At 48.8% G+C, this 26,131-nt stretch overlaps 1 protein-coding gene across 1 annotated transcript in view; it reads right to left on the reverse strand.

Annotated features, from left to right (window-relative positions):
- Positions 1–26,131, reverse strand: part of snx29 (sorting nexin 29) — a 47,878-nt gene that overhangs the window by 20,585 nt on the left and 1,162 nt on the right. Inside the window, exons 3-15 of the mRNA XM_067245371.1 lie at positions 25,783–25,835; positions 25,576–25,700; positions 24,121–24,301; positions 23,873–23,943; positions 23,431–23,691; positions 22,821–23,193; positions 22,563–22,681; positions 22,294–22,390; positions 22,029–22,111; positions 20,274–20,337; positions 19,935–20,063; positions 16,693–16,778; positions 2,102–2,208 (exon numbers count right to left, since the gene is read on the reverse strand). Coding sequence (XP_067101472.1) covers positions 2,102–2,208; positions 16,693–16,778; positions 19,935–20,063; positions 20,274–20,337; positions 22,029–22,111; positions 22,294–22,390; positions 22,563–22,681; positions 22,821–23,193; positions 23,431–23,691; positions 23,873–23,943; positions 24,121–24,301; positions 25,576–25,700; positions 25,783–25,835 — 1,749 coding nt within the window. The remainder of the gene's footprint in view (positions 1–2,101; positions 2,209–16,692; positions 16,779–19,934; positions 20,064–20,273; positions 20,338–22,028; positions 22,112–22,293; positions 22,391–22,562; positions 22,682–22,820; positions 23,194–23,430; positions 23,692–23,872; positions 23,944–24,120; positions 24,302–25,575; positions 25,701–25,782; positions 25,836–26,131) is intronic.

The following is a 26,131-nucleotide window of genomic DNA, read 5'->3' on the forward strand; positions in this document are numbered from 1 at the left end:
AGCAGCAGGAGGGCCCTTAACATAGACCTACAGGCTGCTATGTCCACTCAGAGAGAGAGAGAGAGAGAGAGAGAGAGAGAGAGAGAGAGGGAGAGAGAGAGAGAGAGACAGACAGACAGACAGAGAAACAGAGAGAGAGAGAGAGAGAGAGAGAGAGAGAGAGAGAGAGAGAGAGAGAGACACAGAGAGAGAGAGAGACAGAGGGAGAGAGAGACAGAGAGACAGAGAGGGAGAGAGAGAGAGAGAGAGAGAGAGAGAGAGAGAGAGAGAGAGAGAGAGAGAGAGACCGACCGAGAGAGAGACCGAGATAGAAAAAGACAACCAGAGAGAAAACGGTCAACAAAGACATCTGTGGCTGTTGATGATTGTGTGTAACTGTTTGGAGTGCGTGCGCTTGTCCGTGCAGTTGGTGGTGGGATGTGTAATAGTTGTGTGATCACTGTTGGATTATAAATGAGGAGTGAGATCAAAGAGAAGATCCTGGGATCCCACAGGAACCCCCGACCCACATCTCTCTCTCCCTCCCTCTCTGTCTCACTCACACTCTCTCTCACTATCTCTCTCTGTTGCTCCTTCTCTCTCAGTTTCTCTCTCCCACTGTCCTTCTTCTGTTCACTCTCTTTTTCTCTCCCTGGTCCTCTATCTCTTCACTCTCCAGCCAGAAAGGCATTGGTCCATAAACCAGTCGGGCTATCTCTTGTAATACTGCACCAAACAGAAACGCTCACGACTTGCATAAGAACGCAAACACACACACAAGCATGTCAGTGTAGGGATACCCTAATCTTCACACCCTTTAACTCTCAACAACACTCTGGAACGCTCCACAACACTCTGGAACGCTCCACAACACTCCGGAACGCTCCACAACACTCCGGAACGCTCCACAACACTCTAGAACACCACTCCAAAAAGCAGGAGAATTAAATGTGGATTTCCACTTATAACTGAGAGAGTGGAGGGGAGAGAGGATGTGGAGGTAAAAGGAAGGACTGCGGTTGAGAGATGAGAGGGAGGTGGTGAAAGAGAGCAAGAGAAGGAGGGAAGGAGGTGGAGGTGTTGGGGCAGGGGTGAGCTGTGTGGTGCGCTGAGGGGTGAAGAGAGTTTAATCTGAGATGGATGACAGCCTATGTCCTCGCACAACATACAACAGCAGCTGACCCTGAAGGAACATCCATTATCTTCTACCATGCACACACAGATATGCACACACACACACCCACACTACGGTGTATTGATCAACAAGAAGAGGGGATGAACACGCTCATGCACACACACAAAGACAAAGAATTACTCACACACAGACACACTCACTGCTTTCCATACATCGAGTTACGTAAGTGTGACATCCTATAAATATCATTAGGGGTTTATGTGATGACAGCTGTACATCAGAGCTGAGTGTGGATATGTAGGAGCCCATATGGAGCCTATCCCTGGAACGATTATGAACACACACTATCTAATAACAACTCTCCTGACACTTTACCAACGCCAAACAAAACCCTAAAACTTTATTAGATGTTTTCTGCTACAGACACGCGCCCTCCTATCCTCCAGACATCATGCATAATAAAGCCAAACAACAACAAACAAATACGGCTAGCTAGCAGCTAATGCTGTCAGGCTCCCTGGCCTGACCCAGTTGACCTGCGGAGACCAGTCAGTCAAGGACATGAGACAGAACGGGTAGGTTCAACAGGAACGTTTAAATAAAGCTATCAAGGCGTTGACCTGGGATTTACAGAGGGACATGTTAGGGGGGATCCCTAGCGAGACTGACAGCTAAGCAAATGAGAACATCAATAAGTAAATAACATGAAATATACATAAACACACATGCGCATGAATAAGTGAGGGGATAATTTTCCCAAACACCAGCGGAATTATTTCTTATTAAAGAAATATAAAATGAGTCATGCATTATTCATGAACCCGGCAGCCTCATTAGAATATAGACACAGTGTTTCCTGCCCAGGTTGCTGGCGGTACTGACATCAGGAGAATGATGTCACATGATTGGCAGGGAAGCCAAGAAAACATCAATGCCCAACTCTGATTGGACCATTTTATTAAAGCAAAGGATGCTAGACAGACTCACCTCGATGAGTTTGCGTTCATAGCTCGCGGCCAGCTCCTCAATGTCCCCCATCGACCTGTTCTGAGGGGTCGGAGGGGGGCTCTCACTGGGCCTCAACATCGGCAGAGCTGGGGAGAGAGAGAAGGGGGAGATGGAGGGAACCGAGAGAGATAGAAAGTGAGAGAGAAAGAGAAGGAAGGGGAAGAGGGAGAGATAGAGGGGGAACAGGCAGATACTACTGTTACTTGGGTAAGAAAGAGCAGTGAAAGCAGGTTAAATATCATTAGAACACACCACACTACTCAGGTGAGAATCTGCAGTTGTTTGACAGTATATGCAATAAGACCTCTAATTGTCTGAGGACAGTAGACAAGAGCGAGCGCGCACACACACACCGTCTTGTCTCAGCAGGGGGGGAGAGGAGCCAGTGCTATTACATGTCTGCCAAGAGGCGGTAAACAAGTATTTATGAGAGCCATTTTCTTTAATTACACTGATTCACTTTCAAAAGACTACTTTCTCAACACTTCCACAGTACTTTGTCAAAGAGACAAACTCCAGTGTTCTGTCCTCACATAATCCCAGTGAGGGTGGACGTGTTTGGAGACAGTTCTTTATTGGAGGCTAGCTGGGTAACATGGTCACAGGCAGGCCTACAGCGCTCATAAACCAACACGGTGTAATCAGGTTTAGATAGAACACTGGAATGCACAGGAAGTTAGGCCTAGCGTTTCTCAGAAAGGGGAGGATGGGGTTTCCAAAATAAATTTATTTTAAGTGTCATACCAATTCTAGACAGAAACTAGCTGACAAAACACAATAACTGAGGAGATGGGAGGCATAACATATTTATTATTGAACATAAAAACTGTGTGTGTGTGGATCTAGAGGGGGCAAAAGTTACAGAGAGAGGAGATGACGATGTGGACCATGTTCAACAAAGCTGTTCCTCTGAGACTCACTGTCTGAGGAGCCCACTGATAGGAGAAAGGGGGATGAAGTCAATCAACACACACACACACACACACACACACACACCCTTTAAAGAACACCATCCACACAGCATTATCCGGCCTCCTCCACTGAGCCCTGTGCCACAGCAATCCCCTGGCTTATCTTCCTGCTTCCAATAGAAACGCCTTTCTCCTGCACTTTCTGCTCCCTCTCCCTCTCACCCTCACACACACACACACACACACACACAGACAACGCTCAGGATGGAAGCTGATAGTCTACACATCACACGCGCACACAGGACTGCTGACAGCTACTTCCCCGTGCACTTGTAATTTGCCTCAGCTCCGAGTTTTTCACTTAAACTAGCGTTTCTGTTGCCTGACAGTGATAGGGTCTTAATAATGTAACACACACAGCGAACACACACACAAACAATGTACGCAGAACACATGTGTTGGTGTGTGCGTTTCCGACAGAAAGGAAGATGGGGAAAAAGTAGAGAGAGATGGAGAGGCAGATGTTATAAACTCTAAGAAACCGGGAAGGCAGCTGGCCTGTAAAAACGGAAATAACTGAGCAGTAATTTGAGCAGCTGTCTGTCTGCTAGGGTGTGTGTGCGTTGTGTGTATGTTGTGTGTGTGTATGTGTGTGTGTAGCAACATTACTGTACTCCAAGCATTTCCAGATATCCTCAGTTTCCAGTTGACTAGGCAGAATCTCTCATAGTAAAGGCTGCTAATGATGTGACTCCTCAGTTTGTGCGTGTGTGTGTGTGCATGTGTGTGCGTGTACGTGTCTCATGATGAGCCTCTTCAGCAAGGGACTTCCTCTAAAACTTAAGAGGAGGAGGCAAGAATGTCTATCGATACAAGGAGCTGAATCCTCCACAACACCCCTCAACAGGGGACACAATCCTCCACAACACATTTACACAAGTGGCACATTCCTCCACAACACCCCTCAACACATTTACACAGGGGACACAATCAAACAAAACACCATTGCCTCTGAGACAGCAGAGAATAGGAGGTAAGTAGTTCGCCATGTAACCTAAAGTACCTTTTAGGAGGAAGGGAACATGACACAGGACACAGTTCTCTTCAAAAGAGGGGTGAACCCAGAGGAACTGAGTTCGAGGAGAACCTTCATGAATAATTACAAGGAAACTAGGACCTGAGGACGAAACTTTGTTCTCTGCTAAATACTCTGGAACTCCCTGATGTGTGTGTGTGAGGGAGAAAGAGAGATTCAGAAAGGGGGTGGAGACAGCCAAAGAGAGAGATACAGTACAGAGAGAGTGGAAGAAAGAAAGAGAGAGAGGCATGGGGACTGAAAGAGTTTTACAAAACTGATAAAACAACAATAGAACAGTCCTGAAGCCCACTTCCCTTTTCCTACTAACTCTTTCTCATGCCTATGTGTGTGTGTGTGTGTGTTGCAGACAGATTAGCTGTCTCTGTAGCAGGGCCTTCTCCAGGGCATCCAGAGCAGCTGCAGCAGAGGGATCCAGAGCACGTAGGCCTAGACCGGCCACGCTCTGCATGGACCGGCCAGGCCGCTCTGCATGGACCTGCCAGGCCGCTCTGCATGGACCGGCCACGCTCTGCATGGACCGGCCACGCTCTGCATGGACCGGCCACGCTCTGCATGGACCGGCCAGGCCGCTCTGCATGGACCGGCCAGACCGTTCTGCATGGACCAGACAGACAGTTCTGCATGGACCGGCCAGGCCGCTCTGCATGGACCGGCCAGGCCGCTCTGCATGGACCGGCCAGACCGCTCTGCATGGACCAGACAGACCGTTCTGCATGGACCGGCCAGGCCGCTCTGCATGGACCGGCCAGGCCGCTCTGCATGGACCAGCCAGACCGCTCTGCAGGGACCGGCCAGACCGCTCTGCATGGACCGGCCAGACCGCTCTGCATGGACCGGCCAGGCCGCTCTGCATGGACCGGCCAGGCCGCTCTGCATGGACCGGCCAGACCGCTCTGCATGGACCGGCCAGACCGTTCTGCATGGACCAGACAGACCGTTCTGCATGGACCGGCCAGGCCGCTCTGCATGGACCGGCCAGACCGCTCTGCATGGACCGGCCAGGCCGCTCTGCATGGACCGGCCAGACCGCTCTGCATGGACCGGCCAGACCGTTCTGCATGGACCAGACAGACCGTTCTGCATGGACCGGCCAGGCCGCTCTGCATGGACCGGCCAGGCCGCTCTGCATGGACCGGCCAGACCGCTCTGCATGGACCAGACAGACCGTTCTGCATGGACCGGCCAGGCCGCTCTGCATGGACCGGCCAGGCCGCTCTGCGTGGACCGGCCAGACCGCTCTGCGTGGACCGGCCAGACCGCTCTGCCACAGAGCTGCCGACACACACACACACACACACACAGGCGAATACACTCAGGACAACCCAACCACCAGACCTTCTACAATCCTCTCCTGCAAATCTGTTCTCTCTGGGTAAACATGTTATTTTGTTAAATGGAGGCTTACTGGTCAAATCTATAGTAAAGCACTATGGCCCCAGGTTCTAGTTCCATGTTTTCAAACAGCAGCACTGGAGCGTTACCATGTCTTCAAAGAGGCCAGCCGAGAAGAACAGAGAACAGAGACAACACACATCTTAGGATTCCTGAATTGAGTATGCATAAATGTAAGTGGGAACACACACACACACACCTAGAAGTGTAAGTGGAGCACGTACCCAAGCAGTCCACAGGGAGAAGGCAGGAGATGCTGAGTTAATTAACATGTGGTAATCAGAAGGCAATCTTCCTTCATTTTCCAATCACCCACAGCTCTGCATCTCCCATTCAGATAACAACAGTGTGTGTGAGGCTGTGTATGCGCATTAGTGTACGTGTATGTCAGGGTGTATGTCAGGGTGTGTGTGTGTGTGTGCGTGTATGTGTGTGTGGGTGTTTGTCTTATCGCTCCATCAGAGACTGTCTGCACTGATGGCGCCAAATTGAAGGAGTAGGCGAATCTGATCCACAGACGTGAAATCGCACACCAAACATCTCACACACAAATACACAAACACACACACACACACAAAAAAACAGGAAACAGTGGAGAACGAACAAAGAGAGCTCAATTCCAAAAGCATTTTACAGTGTGTCCTCTGCTGTGAAACAGCAAGTCTCTGAAGGTGTGGAAATCGCCATTCACTACGCTTTGATGACGGCAATCACGCGTGTGTGTGTGTGCTAGTGTGTGTGCCGGTGTCTGTAATAGCCTATGTGTATGAGTGTATACCTATGTGTGTGTGTGTGTGTGTGTGTGTGTGTGTGTGTGTGTGTGTGTGTGTGTGTGAGAGGTGTGAACACCAAACTATAGCCAAGAGTGTGAGACTGAGATATTGATTGTTAGAAGGTAAAGCGGGTCACAGTATAGAACCCTCGGAAATGGAGCTGGACACAGTGACAACGTCACAATTCGTTTACAACTGGGTTCTCCTGTAGTCATCAACTAGGCCAGATGACTAGCTGATGGACAGCCAAACTAACCAATACTGTCAAACAACTGTGGGCCATTTCCAAAACCCAGGAACTGTACATTTACAATGTTTAAAGCTTGATTAGCATGACATGCTTCTAGTCACTCACTAGTAAACCAGCGAGTCAAAGTATTCAGGGGGGGGGGAGGGGGGGGGGGGGGGGGGTTGGTGGGAGAAGTGAAGGGTCCACTTGTCCACAAAAAAATTGACACTATGAGTCTCTCCTCCCCTCGACATGAAGAGGTGCTTGACTGCTGTGAGCGTGCACCTGTGAGCGTGCACCTGTGAGCGTGCACCTGTGAGCGTGCACCTGTGAGCGTGCACCTGTGAGCGTGCATACGTCTAGTAAGCTACTTTCTGCAGCTCTCTTCTCCTACTGTTCACCTCACACAGGGGCTGGCTGGGGGGATTGTTTGTTGTGCAACCCCCCACCCCACCCTCAGGTCCACACTGCTGCAGCACGAGGCACAACAAGGTTTGAGTGTTCCCTCTCCCTCTCTTCTCCCACTCCACTCCTCTCCTCTCCCCCTCCTCCTCACTCCACTCCTCTCCCCCTTGTCCTCACTCCACTCCTCTCCCCCTCCTCCCTCTCCACTCCCCCTCCTGCTCCCAGCAGCATCTCCAGACCAGGCCCGTGTGATCTCATCTTCATCTCACAGGCGGAGATCACACAAAGCCATCAGGAAAAATAAGTTGTCAAAGATTTCTCTCGCCTGGAAACCCGATCTCAGCCCCTGGCTGAGTTTGTTCTGCTGAAACGCCCGGGAGAGCAACAGAATCAGCTCTCCAAAAAACTCAGAGATATGATATGTAGCATGTACTCAGTGGGCAACATGGTGCGATTTGTTTGTAAAATGGGAGTAATTGTATTTGAGTAGAACTAGGTGGTTATTGTGAGATCCAGGTTCCTATTTAAAATGTTTGTTATGGTCGGTGTGTATTATAGGAAATCCATGTCCTGTATTTATGACCTGAAGCTGATCTCTCCTGTTCTTCTACTGGGTATCACTTGAGGGCTGAGAGAGAGGGGAGCGATTCTGTGTTTTGTACAAACGTGTGTGTCCTGTCAATGTTTGCTGACCGTGTGTGAATGTGTGATTGTGTGTCTGTGAGCGTGTTCCATATGCTAGAATAGGGAAAACCTCATTATTCTCATGATCAAAGCAATTATTCAGAAGAAAAAGAAAAAAAAAATGACCCAAAAATGTCTCATCTGAACAACATCAGAGCTCATGGTGCTGCAGCCTATTAAAATGAGTTATTAAGCATTCACACACACGCACACACACGCACTCTCTCTCGCTCTTTCTCCAGTGAATTAGCATGTTCACACAAACAAATTTGCAAAGTGTTCAGTCCACACAGTACACACAGCACTCCGCCCAGACACACTACACATAAACCTGACACAGATCATGGCTGCCAGGGTGCCTGGACTGAGAAGCTGAGGTAAGAAAATCCCTGCTCCCTCTCTCTCCCCACAACACACACACCGTCACACACACTATGTCAACAAGAAGCATATCAGAGGTAAGGTTGACATTTCTATGTCCCAGGACCATGGCACGTGAACCTATCTCCGACTAGGTTTTTTTGCTCTGATCAGAGGCTGATCTCTCCAGTGATGATCTACCAAGGGTCCAGAGTAGTGTCATCTGCATCTGCCATGCCCTCGCCACTTAGCCAATGAGTAAATGCTGTCAGGTAAACAAACACCCCCTCTCTCACCAGGAAGAGAGAGACACAAGCCTGATGAAAGTCTCCTCCTCCACTCTAATTCCCTCCCTCTGCCTCTCTCTCCTTCCTTCCTTCCCTCCCTCTACCTCTCTCTATCCCTCCCTCTACCTCTCTCTCTCCCTCCCTATCTCCCTCTTTCCCTCTATCTCTCTCACTGCCTCTCTCTTTGTCTGTGGCCGCCTGTCGCCATGGCGTTGTTAATTGACTGCCATATTAAAAAGTCAATCTAATTACTTTTTGGTTATTGTGTTAATAGTCTGAGAGCTGTTAAAGAGGGCCTGGAATTGTCTTCCTCTTTCTACAGACTGAGAGCTAGAGAGAGAGAGAGAGAGCTAGAGAGAGAGAGAGCTAGAGACAGACAGAGAGAGAGAGAGAGAGAGAGAGAGAGAGAGAGAGAGAGAGAGAGCGCAAAAGAGAGGGAGAGCGCAAGAGAGGGGGAGAGAGAGGGTGATAGAAAGTGAAGGAGAGAGAAGAGAGCTTTCTACACAGACAATTAATTTGCCTCTGTGGCGTCATTTAATGCAAGGCAGCAGATGACTAATGGCAAATGTTAAACTGGGTCAAATCAATTATTCCAACATCTAGTGTAGAAGACACACGCTTCTCCTTCAAACCCTTATATATATCACAGACTACGACTGCATAAAAACACCCGATTGCTAACACACACTCGATCACATATGGACAAGGCACAATAACAGATAGGCCCGCCCGCTGGCTATAGTCTTTTCGGGGTATGTATTCAGAGTAATTGAAATAAAGTTGTGATGGAAATATACTGGGACGATATCCCAAGTGCTGGTAGTAACTGACATATGCTGCTGCTGTGCCGGGGGACTGAGTCTTGGTCTACTGTCTGAGGCCAACAGAAGACAGCTCTGGTGAAGCAGTGTGCATATAAAACATTGATGTTCCCATCTGTTAGCTAGTCCAGACTGTCCAGGAGAGAGGAGAGGAGGGTAGAGTAGAGAGGAGGGTAGAGAGGAGAGGAGGGTAGAGAGGAGAGCTTTCCTTCTTCCTCCTAACATTTTCAGAAGTTCCAATGAGGCTCCGTCATCACTCCTCTCTTTAACACTAGATAAGAACAGTCCTTTCATTATGTATCAAATGAAATGTGCTCCCTCACTGATAGAGAAGGAAAGAGAGGCGAGCAACAGTGCTGTGGCGTCCCATTAGCAAGTGTAATTTAGACATTTCCTATTTTAAGGAGAGGGGGTGAGAGAGTGAAATAGAGAGAAAAGGAGGGAGGGAGGGGGAGAGTAGAGGAGAAGAGAGAAAGAAAAAGGAGAGAAATGAGAGATAGTGAAATGGAGAGATAGATAGATAGATAGATAGATAGATAGAAAGAAAGAAAGAAAGAAAGAAAGAGAGAGTGAGAAAGAAAGAAAGACAGACAGAGAAAAAGAGAAGGGGAGAAGAGAGGCAGAGAGAAAGGGTTGCTATCAGGACTGGCAGAGAAGGCTGCGTGCTATTCAGATGTTATCACCAGGCTATTATGACAGTGAGAGAAGACAAGCAGTGTCTCTCTCTTTCTCTCTCATACACACACAAACTACTCAAGAGGAAGTCCACACTGTCAATTGGAAAGGGTCAGATTCCCCCAGAGAACACTAAAAACATCTATGGCCATCCAACACACATTACCACTCAACACACACAAGTGTTTATCTCTGTGTGTGTTCAGGGGGCGCATCACATTGTGCATCACTCATTATTACCATCATTAACTGAAAATCCTTCACTACATGTAGTCTCCTTTCCTTTCCTCCATCTCTCGCTCCCTTTCTGACAGGCAGATTGACAGGCAGACCGACAGGCAGACCGACAGACAACTTAAAGAGAACAGCAGCACACAATATAGGTTGACCTTATTTTATAATAAGAACCTTTCGGTATTTTGTCCTTGTGCAAATAAATAATGTATGATCAGAAATGACACACACCGCTGACTTTCTATGGTCTACGGAACAAAGACCTGCTTTAATTGAGAGATCCACGAGAGGAGAGAAAGAATAGGCTGAGAACAGGTGAAGGAGGAAACGCAAAACAAACGTTCATTGCCATAGAGAAGAGAAAGGGGGAGAGCAGTAATGAAGAGGAGAGAGTAGGAGAAGAGAAGAGAATAGTAGGGGAGTAGAGAGGAGAAGTGGAGAAAAGAGAGAGGCGAGGAGAGCAGGAGGAGTAGAGGAGAGAAAAAGAAGAGAGCAGAGGCAGGACACGGAGGAGGAGTGATTGGTCTGAGCGTCTATCATCAGTGTCATTAGTCAGTGCTGGTGTTCCGTGGCTGGTGACAGTGTTCTGGTGGGGCGGGTGGCCGCTCTACAAGGTCAGCGTTCAGCAACACAGCTTTGTGTTTCTCCAGACTATTAAACAGTGGACATCTCATTTGGGAGCAGGCTGTAACAGTTCATCTACATTACGGAGAGATGTCAGTGGCTGTCTGAACTCTGCCCTCTCACTCCCTGGACCAATCAGGACAGAGCACACCATGAAAACACTGCCATCTACGGGTTTGCATTTGGACGAGAGGCATCTGGGACAATTGTAAGACCCAAATATAAACACTCGAAAGTTCTCATGGTTTAATTGTCCCATAATGATTTTATATGTTTATATGACAATGAGTCATGGTCTAACCTGTTCTCCATTCAGCGGCACTAATCTAAAAACACTTAGATGAGACGCAGCAAGAGACCACAAGGTGTTGAGATAAGCAAATCCACTTCAAGTAAACACAGACAATTAGCCAAGTTATCACAGCTACAATAAGACAAATGTGTTTGAACAGAGGCTTAGAGTTCAGCTGGAATAACACACAAACATCCCGATGAATATAGGGCCTAACCCGGGTGCAGCACAGCAGCATGGAGATGAGACATTAGTCTGCTATCAGACATGAAAGGCCTGCTAGATGGTAGACAGGGACAGAGGGTGTTCCTGTCATCACTCGAGGTTAGTAGTTTAATCACCACTGATCCTCGCATACTCCTCCTCACAAATACCCTCTCTCCTGCCTCTCCCTCCCCTGCCTCCCCCTGCCTCTCCCTCCCCTGCCTCCCCCTCCCCTCATGTTCTATATTTCAATCAGAGATCCACTTCCTTTCAGAAGCCATTTGGACGAGCCCTAACGAGTTAGCTTCCTTACTTTGGTTTAGACTTTAAAGGATAAGAGGTATAATCGTTAGTAGTTTCGTTCCTAATCCCAGTTAAAAGAGTCTGCAGAGATGGAGATGTTCTCTACGTTGTCAAATAAATCCACTCTCCTCATCTGTAATAAAACAAAACCCTGCTTGACGTTTAAACCAAAGATCTTGGCTGCATGTCAAGACAACCAACAATGATCTCAATCTAAATTCAGATTATTTTTCCGACGATAATGCTGTAGAGAAACGTCAGGTTCTACACGATAATCCATTACGCAGATTAAATAATAATCTCTTTGGGGTAAATTGATAGAGGGAAACAAATCAAAGCCAGAAAATAAGATTACAAATCAACCAGAACCACTGTATAAAGAGCACAGCCTCTACCCTGATCACCAAACCCCATAGTGACATAAACAAGTGGGTCCATCGGGATCCAGCTTCCTGACTGGTGGTCCCCTCCCAGCCAGGTCCTCCATGACACGGTGCCCTGACCTGTCCAGCTCCTCAAAGCACTGCATTTGAGGAGGAGGGGGAGGGGACGGAGGCCACTTTAACGAGTGCACCAGTCCTCTGAAGTCGGATGAGAGAGAGAGAGAGAGAGAGAGAGAGAGAGAGAGAGAGAGAGAGAAACAGAGAAACAGAGAAACAGAAACAGAGATGGACAGGTGGAGGCTGTATCTCGAAAGAGAGGATGGAAGACAGGATGAGAGGAAGTGGAGAACAGGGAGGAGAGGAAGCGTGTTCCCGGCAGCCCCACGGCTTCCTGAGTGGTGATGTGAACGTGTGAGGGGAAACTAGTTGACAGGCTGGAATCCCTCTGGCAGCACCCCCCTTTAACCTCCCTCTGTGCTGCACACCCTCTCTCCAGTCCTCCCTCACAACCTCAAACACTTGGATGTTTTTATCCACCTCTTCCTTCTCCATTTCCTACATCTCTCTCTCTCTCCCGAGCGAAACACCACAAGCCCGCTGGTCATTGAACGAACACATAATAAGGAGGATTAACTTGTTTATCGTTATCACAGCACACATGAACAGTCTCTCTACCTTTAGTCATGGACCAGGACGGAACAACCTGCTTCCAAGCTGCTTCATAGCTTAGGGAAATGTATTTCAGAAGATTTTGTAGCCAGACAGGAGTTTACCCGAGGCCAGTGTCAGAGTGGAGATCATCCTTATCATAGGCCTTCAATGACAAACCTCCAGGTACACAACTGTTGATAACCATCTTGTGAGGCGCACACACACACGCGTAGACACACGCGTATGTGCACACACATACGGTAGCACAACAAGACACACATCAGTACACATACATCCCATTCCGCCACACGCCAGACAGACTGATAAGAGTCCACCATTAGGAGACCAGCAGGATAGTCACCCCCTCCCTCCCATCATGCTCTCCCTCTTTCCCTCTCTCCCTCTCTCCCTCCCCCCCTCCTTCTCTCCCTCTCTCTCCCTCCCTCTCTCTCTCCTTCTCTCCCCCCCTCTCTCTCTCTCTCTCTCTCTTGTGGCCAACAACAGCCTAGTTGGGCGTCGCAGCATGCTGATCAACTCTGATTAGTGTTGCCGCTGACGACAGCCGTGCCTGCACCACACCACGATGACATCACTAAGCCCTGAGGAGAGCATCGGAAGCTGGCCACAGGTGACAATAAATACAGCTGCTGTGGTGATTAAAAAACACCCCTTACAGCGCGCGCGCGCACGCACACACACCTCCGCCCAATGACTTTGTGACAATGACAAAAACAAGTGTAGCAGCAACATTTAATCAGGCACTTGAGCTCTTTCCCTTTCACCTCTCTATGCCCCCTCCCTCCCCTCCTCACCCACCTTCCTCCTTCCACATTCTCTCTTCCTCCTGCCCCTCTCTCCTCCTTTCTATCGGTCTCTCTCACCCCCATCCACTCCCTCGCTCTCTCTCACACCCCCTCCTGAATATCAATGTGTTATCAATGTGGTTAGCCATGCGCTAAATGACTAGATACAGGACAGGTTCCTCTGACTGCGACCAGATGTAATCACTCCCTTGCTTGTGTAAGTGCGTGTGCACGTGTGTGTGTGTGTCCTCATTGGGTCATGTTTGCTGAACCAGTTCCAGATGAGTGTGTGAACAGGCAAATAGAGGCTGGATCGAGGGTGGACAGAGAGGAAGTGAGACAGAGTGGTGGGGGTCGACACTAACCAGAAGCGCAAAGGTACTCCAAGTACAACCATGGCTCTAGGGCACCAGTGTATATGTGTGTGTGTGTGTGTGTGTAGCCACAACCTTCTCACACTAATTGTTACACACTAAAACCAACACACACTGTCCTGTGGTTCACGTTCTCCCTCCAGCCCAGCTCTCCTTCCGCTCCTCATTCTCTCCTTCCTTTTCCTCTTCATACACACCTCCCTCCGCTGATCTCAAACCACCCTAAGTTCTGAGCTATGGTCCTGAGCAGGTTGGGGGGATATATAAATGACACAGAGCTCAATCTGGCAACCTGGCCCCTTGACTGAAATGTTCATTAACACCGTACACAGTTTAGGTGATAACCCCAGCCCCTGAAAGATTACCACCTGGACAAACCGGAGGGGCAGGGGGTGGTCTCACACCTAGGTTAATACCCACCGTATGTTTTAATAAAACACCTCTCACACTCTGGGGGAAACCAACACACACAGTGTCATACAAACACACACACACACAGCGCTCCCCCATCTACCCAAGTCAGAGACACACAATCTGAGGGGCCAAACCGGTCGGAACTGTTCAATTACTTCCTTCTTGGTGACCCCTCCCTCATAGAGAATGTGTCTGATTGGACAGACAGTTGAGCTGTTTAGGTGTGTTGATTGATATATAGATGCATGGATTAAAATACTGAGATCCTGATATTGAAACATGGTGACAAAGTTTGATGAATAACCCTCACACACGCACACAGGAGTCTACCCACACACACACAAACACACCTTGGTGTGTGCGTAAACAACCATCAGTTTAATCAAGATTCTCCACAGACACACACACACCTCTTTGTGAGTAAACAACCCCCATCAATTTAATCAAGGATCTCCACAGATACACACCCTTACACACACCTTGTGTTTAATAAACACTTTCACCACCATCCTCATTCTTATCTCTATCCCCAGGACCTCAGATTAGCTATAAAAACAATAAACACATGAACACACACACAGGCACACACACACACACACACACACACATACCTTCTGTTTAATAAACTCTCTCATATCCATAGACGTGACCACAGATTAGATATAAACTACAACCACATTAAAATACACATACACACACATACATACAATGAACACTGGGTTAGCAAAACCCAAAACAATGAGACAATCCAAAACAAGTTACATTTAGTCATTTAGCAAGTTAAGTTAAATTCTAAAGGGTCAGATCATCTTATTGAGAAACAAGGTAGAACACTAATGACCTCTGACCTTTCCTGTTGTCATGTGCTTTTACCATCATGCACACACACACGCTCTCTTTATCACTTCTGTTTTCCCACTGGATTGTAATCACCCAAAGGTTCTTCCATTGGGACCAAAGAGGGTTGACCCAATTTCCTGAGATTGTCTGTGACCATGGCAACCCCTTCAACCAAATGGTAAGCACCCCCCATCCAGGGCTAGCTATCTCTGAGCTGCTACATCGCCTGAACAACACACACAACCTTAAGCACACACACATGAACATACAGTGCAAAAGTCTAAGGCACTCAATATTTTTTACATAATATTGTCTCAAGTATAAAACAAATGTGTCTTCTGTATTTGTGCAGCAGTATAAAAGTGCAATGTTGGGAAACATTTGGTTCAGTCTTTTCATTTCATTATTTCTTAAAGCGTTTTTGCTTTACTTTGAAAATAATAATAATTGTATTTGTGCTTAAGACTTTTGTACAGTACTGTGTGTCACTGGTAGAAGGGAACATCCAGATGAAAACATGAACTTGCATGAAGAGAACAAGAGAGAGACAGCTTCAGAGGCATGGTATGAGAGAGAAGATGCTCGATTTAGTTTGTGTGCGTGTTCAGAATGTACTTGTGTGCATGTGTGTGTGTGTGTGTGTGTGCATGTGTTCAGAGCCTGGGGACCATTCAGGAGTTCTCACCAGGGGAGCAGCAGCTGTATCATTAGAGGGCCTTCAAAAGGCTGCTCACTGACAAGACATGAAGCAGGCCTGTGTTGTACGTTTGTGTAGCCATTCAGCCCTCCACACACACTCATCCCTTTCAGCAGCAACTCAACATCAAAGAGTGATGGAGCATGGCACATCATTAGCCAGAGACACAGAAGGAATGAGGAAGACGTCATGTACAGTACATGTGGAGGCCTCTGTCAGTTCAGAGAGACAAACGCAGGCACAGAGTAGACATCCTGACATGCTGAGTGAGAAGGTAAATTGGCACATTTACATGAGACGCCTCAGTGTTTACACTGCAGGGTCGCCGGGAACTAAACGGATTGCCCCCAGACAGCGGAGGGATCCAGAACCATCGCCAGCCTCAAGGGCTCTGCAGCATCTCTGACACCTCCATTGTGCTGAGGTTGGGCCCACAGAGGCCCACCGTGCAGAACAAGACTCTCTCTCTCTCCCCTTTCTTTCTCTCTCTCTCTCTTTTGCTCTCTCTCTCCCCTTTCTCTCTCTTCCTCTCTCAAAGAGCCAAGTGACATTTTCATTCAGGCATGGCCCTCTGCCTCATGGGTCTTCTTTGTGCCTGTGGGGTGTCCTATAGAGTGCCTGAGGAGAAGTAATTTTCTCTCTGGGAAGAGAATAGGGCTGAATACACACACACACACACACACAGCGAGCCCACTGATAACCACTCTCTTTTCCCCCAAAATGTAATTAGTCATTACGTAGCCCTACATAATCTGCCATGTTCATTTTGTTTGCCTTTGATACAGCTGCCTTATCTCTCTAGCCTTTACACACACAAACATACACACAGAGAGCTTGTCCCCAGGCAACAAAAACTGACGTTTATCATAAAAGTCCCCCAAAAATGGAGAAAGCTGATTATGCGCTAGAAAGGCTCCAAAGTATGTGTGTGTGCCCTTGAGTGTTGAACACTGACCTGTGACTATAACTACAGAATAAGCAGCCTTGTCATCATTTTGCTGTTTCATCCTCTGACAGAAAAGGAGATGGAAGACTACAACAGAGGGAGAGTGTACATGTGTGTGTGTGCGTGTGGGTGAGCGTGTACGTGCGTGTGTGTGCGGGTCATCTCTTACCATCATTGCCCTGGCTCCCTTCTCTCTTCAGCATCTGGACGGCCCCCACATATTTCTTTAACTGGACCTTGAGCACCTCGTTCTCCCTGCATACACACACACACAGACATACAGAGAACAGTTAGGGGAACTCCAAGAGCCAGCATTCGCCCAACTCTGCCCCAGCCAGCCCAGCCCAGCCCCACCTCCAGCCCAGCCCAGCCCCACCTCCAGCCCAGCCCCACCTCCAGCCCCACCTCCACCTCCAGCCCAGCCCCACCTCCAGCCCCACCTCCAGCCCAGTCCCACCTCCAGCCCCACCTCCAGCCCCACCTCCAGCCCCACCTCCAGCCCAGCCCAGCCCCACCTCCAGCCCCACCTCCACCTCCAGCCCAGCCCCACCTCCAGCCCCACCTCCAGCCCCTCTCCAGCCCCAGCCAGCCCCACCCCCAGAACCACCCCAAGCATATCCACAGTTTTTGGGGTCTCATGCCAGTAAAACTATATCCCATAATATCCCATAATATCCTACCACTGTATACAACCACAGACTCTGTATACAACCACCGCCAACGTGTGTGTATGTGACTAGTCAGTAGAAACGTGTATGTGTTTTTTTGTATGCAAGACAGTCTTTGCATAAGCCTCTGTGTACGCATAAGCCTTGGTACGTGTGCATGTGTGTCTGTTTGTGCGTGTGTGTGCTTGTTTGATTACCGTTGGTTTGAGGGGGAAATCAATCAGAAAGGAGCAGAATTACGACGAGACAGTAAAATAAGCTCCTTCCTCCCTCCCTCCCTCCCTCCCTCCCTCTTTCCTTCCCTCGTTTCCACCATCCCTCCCTCCCTCTTTTCTCCTCGTCTGCTTTTGTACCCCGCTTATCACTTCTCATTTCCCCTCACAAAGGACGCGCCCGATGGGAGATCTCTCCAATCCGCCGGGCGGGCGTCTCTCAGGAGCGATCCCACTGCCGTTATCTGGGGCCGTGAGCCTAGCGAAAGCACAAGAGCAGTGGAGACGCAATTCCTCCGTGATTTAATTAAAGCTAATAAATGTCTGGCGTTCCGAGGAGGGGGGGATTCCGAGGCTCAGGTGTGTGTGTGTGTGTGTGTGTGTGTGTGTGCAGAGCTAATCGATCTTGAACAATGAGCCCTCCTGCTGAGCCAGAGGCAGGTTGGCATTCACATAGGTCGTAACACACACACAGGGCTATTCTCCGGCAGTAATGTTCCACTAGAGAGAAAGAGGGAGTATGTGTGTGTGTGTGTGTGTGTGTGTGTGTGAGCAGTAACAGCTCTCGCAGGGCCGTCGTGCCCACAGAACCAGACACATCCTCATCTTTGTCCACACAGGAGCCAGCCTGGCGCACATTCATAGTCCTGAGGCAAGAGAATGATGTCCTCTGCAGTACGAGTGTATAGAGACTGGAGCTAAATCAGACGTGTAGAACATCCCATCGTAGTCGGTCTGCATTCTACAGCTTGAATCCTTCTATTCCAACTAGTTAAGCCAGGAAGGAAGAATTGCTCATTTGCTTGTGAATTTTAGGTAGCGCCTCAAGTAAGACTACGTAATTTTGTAAGAGCTGTGTGGAAGAGGAAAAGCAGGAGACAAAAAGAGAGAGAAAAAGAGAGAGAGAAAGAGAGAGAGAAAGAGATGAAGCAGGCCCGTTCTACAGACATCAACAGCCTAGTCTTCTCCTGAGTTCAATTGAGAGGTTGTACAACAAGGTATTCTTCGACCATGTTTTTTTTTTGGTTTTGTTTTTATCTTTAGAAGAACCCTTCCGGAGAACGCCTAGGGCACAATAAATGAGACAACTGGATGGGAAAGTCTTCAGCAGAGTTTCAACACTCAGACAAGCCCACCCTACGGGCACAACGATATAATTGACTCCTCCAAACTTTGAAACAACTAACCCTTTGCTCGGCAGCTAAACCCTCCCAAACTCCAGCCATTTCTGTACGCGGAACATCGATACCTCACAAGGCCTCAAATAGAAAACACATCAAAATCTTTGAGCTCTCCTCTGCTTGTGTGTGGTTGTGCGCTGTTTGTGTGTGTGTGTGTGTGTGTGTGCCTGTGTGTGTGCATGCTTGTGAGCACGCCGCCCACCGACCCTCTGACGAAGGACCACTTCCTCGCCCAGGCCCACTCCTCTGGCTCCCCACCAATCTGACAGCGGGAGACTCACTCTCTGCTTGGCTCACATCACGTGTGTGTGTGTGTTTGTGTGAGAGAGAAGGAGAGAGAGAGCCTATACAGTGTATATCAATGAGTTGCTAAGACAACTTGTGTGAGAGTGTGTGTGTGTGTGTGTGTGTGTGTGTGTGTGTGTGTGTGTGTGTGTGTGTGTGTGTGTGTGTGTGTGTGTGGGTGGGAGTATGCAGAGCCCAGTAAGGGACGTCCACGTCTTAAGCAGGGCACTTAGCTGAGCTGATTCACTGCAGTCTAATCTGAGGCTGCCCAGTCCCAGCTTGGTGCCCCCCCGCCACCCCCGCCCTGTTAAACACCGGTGGTGAGGGGGGGGGGGGGGGGGGGGCAAGGGAGACAGGGGCAGTGGAATATGGAATGGGGAAATAGCAGGGGGCAGAGAAGGAGGCTGTTAGACAAGGAGGCTCAGGGGAGAGGAATAAGGAGAAAGGGGGAGAGAATGGCCAAGAGAGGTAAAGAGGAGGAGAGAAAAAGAGAGACTCTACAGTCAGGTATTTATAGGTACTATTGATTGCTCCAGATGTGGACAGAGGGGGTGTACACTGTGTGTGTGTGTGTGTCTGTGTGTGTGCGTGTGTGTGCGTCTGTGTGTGTGCGTCACAGCGAGAGGCCCGTGTCTTGAGCTGACATGGATTGGAGAGAGGGTTGGGTAGATAAAGGGCCATATTGACACTGCACACACTGACCACAGTCCATTGGAACAACATTGGTCATGGGGTCCAATGTAAGAAAGCACATCCATTAGAAACTCTTAGAAAGTCTCTCAGCACTCAGACTCTCTCATAAACACACACACAAACACTTATAGACACTTCTGACAAAAAAAAAACCCTGTTGGGTATCCAATCAAATCATGCTGCAAATCATGCTGGCTTTCTCAAGAGTGTTGCCTATAGACTAGCTGACCGCAGGCCTTAAACCTGAATGGTTTAAACTGGGCACAATAGTCTGACTGGCTGAACGTCAATCTACAGACTCTGCTGTGCAGTAAATCCTGTGTGTGTGTTTATATAGGTATGAACGTGTGTGTGTGTGTTCTCCTCCCAAACCTGGCTAGAGCTTGGACCTTGACCGTGTGTCTATCCTCCAGCTCCTCCAGGCGTCTCCCCAGGCTGTCCGTCTCCTGCCTCAGCCCCGCAGAGTACTCCATCTCCCCATCCAGCAGGCTGCGCAGGGACCTGCAGCCACACAGCGCTGTTAGACACACACACACACACACCCACCTCTCACTCTCCCGACCGAGGACTTGTCTTTTAGGGATCCATCTACCAGCAGATACTATTGTGAGTCACTGGTTGTGAGGATGTTGTGTGCATTGTGTGTGCTGTGATGGTTCGTTCCCGCTGGGAGGGGGGAGAGGCAGGACTGGCGGGGGTGGGGGGACTCACGTGTTCTGCTCTTCCAGCTCGTCCTTCCGGTTCATCATGGCTACGATGGCCTGCCGAAGCTCCACTGAGGAGGAGAGAGAACGTTACCTCTACTGGGAAACCCCCACACTGAGAACACAGCGTGGTGGAGAGGAGGAGGGGGGGGGGGGGGGTGAGGAGGAAGAGGGGGAATAGTGGGAGATGGGGGGGAGGAGTGGGGGGGGTGACATAGAGGGGAGAATGGACAGAACCGTTTATCTGAAGCGAACTGGAAAGAGTGTGACGGCGACAATGATGACGATGATGAGGAGGATAATGATGAAGGTGACACGGCATCACTGGAGGATTCACATTCTCCCCAGAACGTCATTCACTGTTCAGCGTTCCAGGAATAAAATTTTACGACCACGCGTTCACCATGGGAGGCACACACACACACGCGTGAGCCATACATACAATCAAGCACACAGATATTCATGCACATACACACTCCATTAGCAACATAGAGAGACAACCGTCTACATGCATGCTTTATCTTAGCACGTGGACATGAACAATGGTGGCTATTTCAGCTCTTACTGTGAGGTTCCTTAACCCTTGTGCTGCCTTCGGGTCACATGACCCAAAGGTTCATAACGAACCATCGTTGTGTTTACCCAATTTTACCCAATACAAAAACAAATAAAAATCTTTTTCTTTTAACCTTCGCAATGTGGAGGGTCTGAGACAGCCCAACGATTAAAAGAAAATGCTTCACTTTGTTTTTGTATGCGGTAAAGTTGTCACAATACGACGGTGGGTAACAATGACTAATGGGTCAGAATGACCCGAAGAGAACACAAGGGTTAAATTATTTTTAAGGATTATGTTTTTCTTTTTTACCAAATCCCTATTTACAACACACACGTCTACACCCTTCTACGGAAAGGTCTTAGCTCAAGTAATAGGGATTATTACAGAAATATTCACACCAACTATTCACGCCTCTAACATAATTCCAAAACCTTGAGAAAAGGGTCAGGAGCTGAAACAGAAGGCAGTCCAGGGAGGTGACAGCACTGGAGAAGAGGGGAATTATAATACTTACGCTCATTTATGGGTTGAACATTGTACACGACAGACAAACACAAGCACACACACACCTATGCTCCTCTTGTCTTGTGTGACTCTGTAAATAATCCCTTTATCTGTGGAAATGTGTGGCTAAGACACAGTGCTTAGTTACCACACACACTTAGCATAAGGGTGTGCGGAGAGGCTAACCTTCTGGTAAGCCGAGGGGAATTCAACAGATCACGCTCTAGGTGTAAGAACAAGGGGAGCAGAACATCCCAGAATATATAACATGTGGCATAGTAGAAAAGGGTAGCTAGCAACTGATATTTAGAGAGCAGGGTCTGTGTTTCTATTGCAGGGTCTGTGTTTCCATCGACAAACATAGTCAGAATAGACAGGGTTTTGCAAGCACACACCTTTCTGCTACCCTGGTCAGAGTCAGAGATGTAATACGTCTCCAGGCTTAAAACACACTGAACCAACAGTGCCACCTGGTGTACAGATAAAGAACTGTTGTTTGGTACATACAAACTCTCCCGCTGACAGAAAAAGATATGGGCCCATGAGACACTGAAAGGGTAGGGTGAGGCTGTGCTGGGCCGGGCGAGGCAGGGTGTGGCCGGGCGGGGCAGGGTGTGGCCGGGCGGGGCAGGGTGAGGCAGGGCGGGGCAGGGTGAGGCAGAGCGGGGCAGGGTGAGGCAGGGCAGGGCAGGGACTCACCCACTGTCATAGACTCTGGCAGACCTGGCGTGGACAGCACACTGGAGAGCTGGGCTTTGTGGGCTGGCGGACTGGACTCCATACTGGTCAGACCAGGAAACGAATAGATAGCAGAACCAATGTTAAAAGCAATAACAAACCAACACTGTAACTAACAGAAACATGAACATACTGTCATGAAGGAAGCTAGAATGGTGAAACACATTGGTTTCTAGTATTTAAGATCCATTTCCAGATCGGTCAATCCCATGGACTGGTGCGGTACCTGAACTGTAGCTGAGACACACTGCAGTCACTAGAGACAGGTAGGGCTGGGGGCGGGGCCTTGACAGGAAGTGCTACTGTGTCCTCCACGGAGCTGGCTGAAACCAAATGGAATGTGAAACAACTGACAAACTGAGTTCAACTGACCAGGTGCATAAACTTGTACGACCAATCGGCCAAAAAATCAAGTATCAACTAATCAGCCAATCACATGGAGTGTGAGGTTGCTAGAGGCTGGTGTGGTGTCCAGTGCTGGAGGGGGATGACCACCTGGTTGAGGGTAGGTGTCAGTGGATGTGACTGGGATCAGGATGTCTGAGATATCATGTTCAGTCATGACCTGCAGGGGGCTCCACGTGGACACGCTGGACAGGCTGCCCACCACCACCCTGTGAAGCAAAGAACACACAAACCCAAAGGCAGGAGGCTAGGGCTTCAGCAACCATGTATGAGATCAACCAACCAAACGACTTGAACTATTCATGAGAAGGTTAAGTGACCATTGTCATTGGGAAAAAACAAACTCACTGTTCAGCGATGGGATGTGTGTCTTCTCTGCTCTTGTAAACTTCCACTTCCTCCTCCTCCTCCTCCTCCTCATTATCAACACTCTTGGTGTCTGGCAGTGGAGTTCTGGAGGGAGGGGGGGATCCAGCCCAGCTGACAATCCCAGGCTCGGACAGCCCATTGTGGGCAGAAAAGAGGGAGAAGGCAGGCTCCAGTGGATCCACAGCCTCCTCCACACTCCCCTGGGGGGCGGTGGGCCTCTTCCTCGTGCTCATCCGCCCCGCCTCGTCCTCCCCTTCCTCCTCATCCTCAGCCCCTCCGTCCAGGTCGTCATCAAACGAGATGATGTTGGTGATCTTCTTCTTCCTCCGTCGCTCCTTCCTCAGGCCAGAGTCTGTGGAGGACAGCATTTACATTTGATTCATTTAGCAGACGCTTTTATCCAAAGAGACATACAAATTGTACATGGAGAAAGTCCAGCAGAACACCAAGGGTAAGAAGAGCAGTTATATCAGAATTTTGGTGATCAGAGTCAAGGAACAGTCTGTAATTTCTAGCCATGTTGTACATGGTAGCATGCTCGTCCTCACCACACCCTTCCATTGTCTCAGGTGCAGTTCCCCCTCCCTACCTGCAGAGGCGCTGCGTGGCAGAACAGGCAGTGGGTCGGAGGATCCATCGGGGCGCGGGGAGAAGCCGGGCACCACGGCCGTGGCAGTGCTGATCTCCCTGAGAAGAGAGCTCACTCCCTGGGTAGACTCCTTCCACAGGCTCCCTATGCCCTGGGTGGACTCCTTCAGCAGGTGGGACATGGAGGAGCCCCCGGGCCGGGTCACCCCCCCGTTCAGGTCTGTGTTGTCGATGTTGATGGCAAACAGAATAGAGTTCAGGCCTGGGGAGGGAGGAGAGGGGGACATGATGACTGGTCCTGAATCATCGTGACTAAGTCTAAGAACCTGTGAAGAAATGAGGACTAAGATATGATGTTAAAACGGTAATGCTGACCAGCCAAAGTTCATCGACCATGGTATTGGTCCACCATGTTCATAACAACACACAACGAAAGCACTGACCTGCAGCCATCGTGGGCAGCATGCTGGCTCGCTCCTCATCCAGGATAAAGGCCCAGTCTTCATAGTAGGTGCTGGACATCACATGTGAAGGGGACAAATGACAAAATAACACACACAGAGCTAAAGCAACACACCAACGCATTATTCAAGGTGTCCCTCACACTGCCTGAATTGAGGACAAAACAGGCTTTGCAATCACACAACCACCACAAGCATACACACACACACACACACACACAAGCATCCACCTGAGGCGTGTTGTGTCAGAGAGCAGTGTGTGCAGGTATCTCTCCAGGGAGTGCTCGTTGAGGGCACAGCGCAGCCAGGCCCGGCCACGGCCCAGCTCAGAGGAGATGTTGCGCAGGGAGTAGAACCTCTGCAGCTCGTGGCGGTTCAGGTGCTCCTTCACATAGAACCAGAACGTCAATTCTGGAAGAGGAGGAGCGCGGGGAGGGATGAACGAGGGGAGCAGCAGAGAAGGTGGGAGGCACAGACCAAGACAGGAGGAGGGAGGGTGAGAGAGAGAGAGAGAGAGAGAGAGAGAGAGAGAGAGAGAGAGAGAGAGAGAGAGAGAGAGAGAGAGAGAGAGAGAGAGAGAGAGAGAGAGAGAGAGAGAGAGAGAGAGAGAGAGAGAGAGATGGAGATTATTATGCATCACTGTACACTATTAGAACAAAGTTGAGAAAGCAGAGTAGACCATGTTGTTATAGAATTATAATTATTATTAGTGTGGAGAACATTTCCATTTGAAGGTCAGAGGTGTGAAAGGAGCAGGAAGTATCTGGCAGCAGTTCCCCTGAGAGTTTCACACAGACCTCACCACCTCATGGGTCATGACTAATTGCAAGTTTATTTCCTCATAGAGTCAACTACATACACACACACACACAGTCATCTCACCACATCTAGTGACAAGTTAACACCTCGACTCTTCGTTCATACACTTTTTTTCAATCACACCCAACTGGCAAGACAGTGTTGGAGTCTGTTTCCACTAAAGTTTTCAAAGCCACTGTAATTAGAGAGAAAATGTGGCATAGAGGTCTGCTGTTTAGCATATTATTATCATTGGGGTCTGGGAAGAATGTGTCGGAATAATGCAGCTGTGTTGGTCTGGAAGCATGCATGTTTTAGCTTCATAATGATGGCTGAGAGATCCAGAATACACAAAGGCTTTCTAAAGTTTCAAGTATTACTCATCTACTTCAATCCTTTTAAACCCAGTGAACAGTGGCAGTCAACAAAACATATTTGGTCTAAAAACATATTTGATTAGGAAACTGAGTCATCTCTCCAAACCACTCTGCCTTCTCCACACCAATCAGTGTGTAAGATACTCACCACATTATGAAAGCACAGCAGGTGCATAACTGACAGAGAAAGAGAGAAAGAGAGGGAAGGAGAGAGAGAGACAGAAACAGAACAACAAAGGATATCCCTTTGTGGCTTTTTTGACTATAAATGTTGCATAACCTTCTAGTTTCATAGCACCTGGTTTCTCCGTGACTTGACCTCCCCTCCCTCCAGCACCTGTTTCCTGTGACTCTCATTAAGGTCCATGGCTCGTATAACTCTATTGCTAGTTATGGGCACAATGACGGCCCCTCACCCTACTCCCCCTCCACGTGTGTTGTAGTGTATTACTACTATCCACAAACAACACATACATAGTTGTCTGTTGGACGTGTGTGTTTATCCCGTACCTGCTTCAGTCTTGCTGGAGAATCCTGCCACTTGTTTGAGGGCAGCAGCAGTGAGAGCCAGACCCCTGCTTTTCCTCAGACCATGCTGGAGCACTGCCTCAAACTGGGCACACAGACATATCACCCTGCAAACACACACACACACAGAGGTGTTGGTACACTGACCATTTGCAAAACACACACCCACACGCATGCACGGGGACTGACCTGCTGTCTGAATCAGAAGCAATCTCCTTCCGTCCCCCAAAGCGGATTTGACACTGCGGAGATATGAAGAACAGGTTAGTAATAAGCAGCAGGAATTCACTTCCTCCAAAGCAGTCTGCCATGTTGAGAGAGGGGTGAGTCTACTGTAAGCACGACATCCAACAAGAAAAACAAACAACACTGGGGAAATGGTGTATTACCGTGATGAATAAAACAACGGCATTAAATATGGCTCACTATTTCACCTACTTCTATAGCTTCATAACATGATTAAAGCATCTTAACTCATGTTTAGGAAATACAACTACAACAAACTAATATCCATGTATTCCCCTTAATTCACTGCCTC

Source organism: Osmerus mordax, chromosome 10 (assembly GCF_038355195.1).
Source record: "Osmerus mordax isolate fOsmMor3 chromosome 10, fOsmMor3.pri, whole genome shotgun sequence".
NCBI lineage: Eukaryota > Metazoa > Chordata > Actinopteri > Osmeriformes > Osmeridae > Osmerus > Osmerus mordax.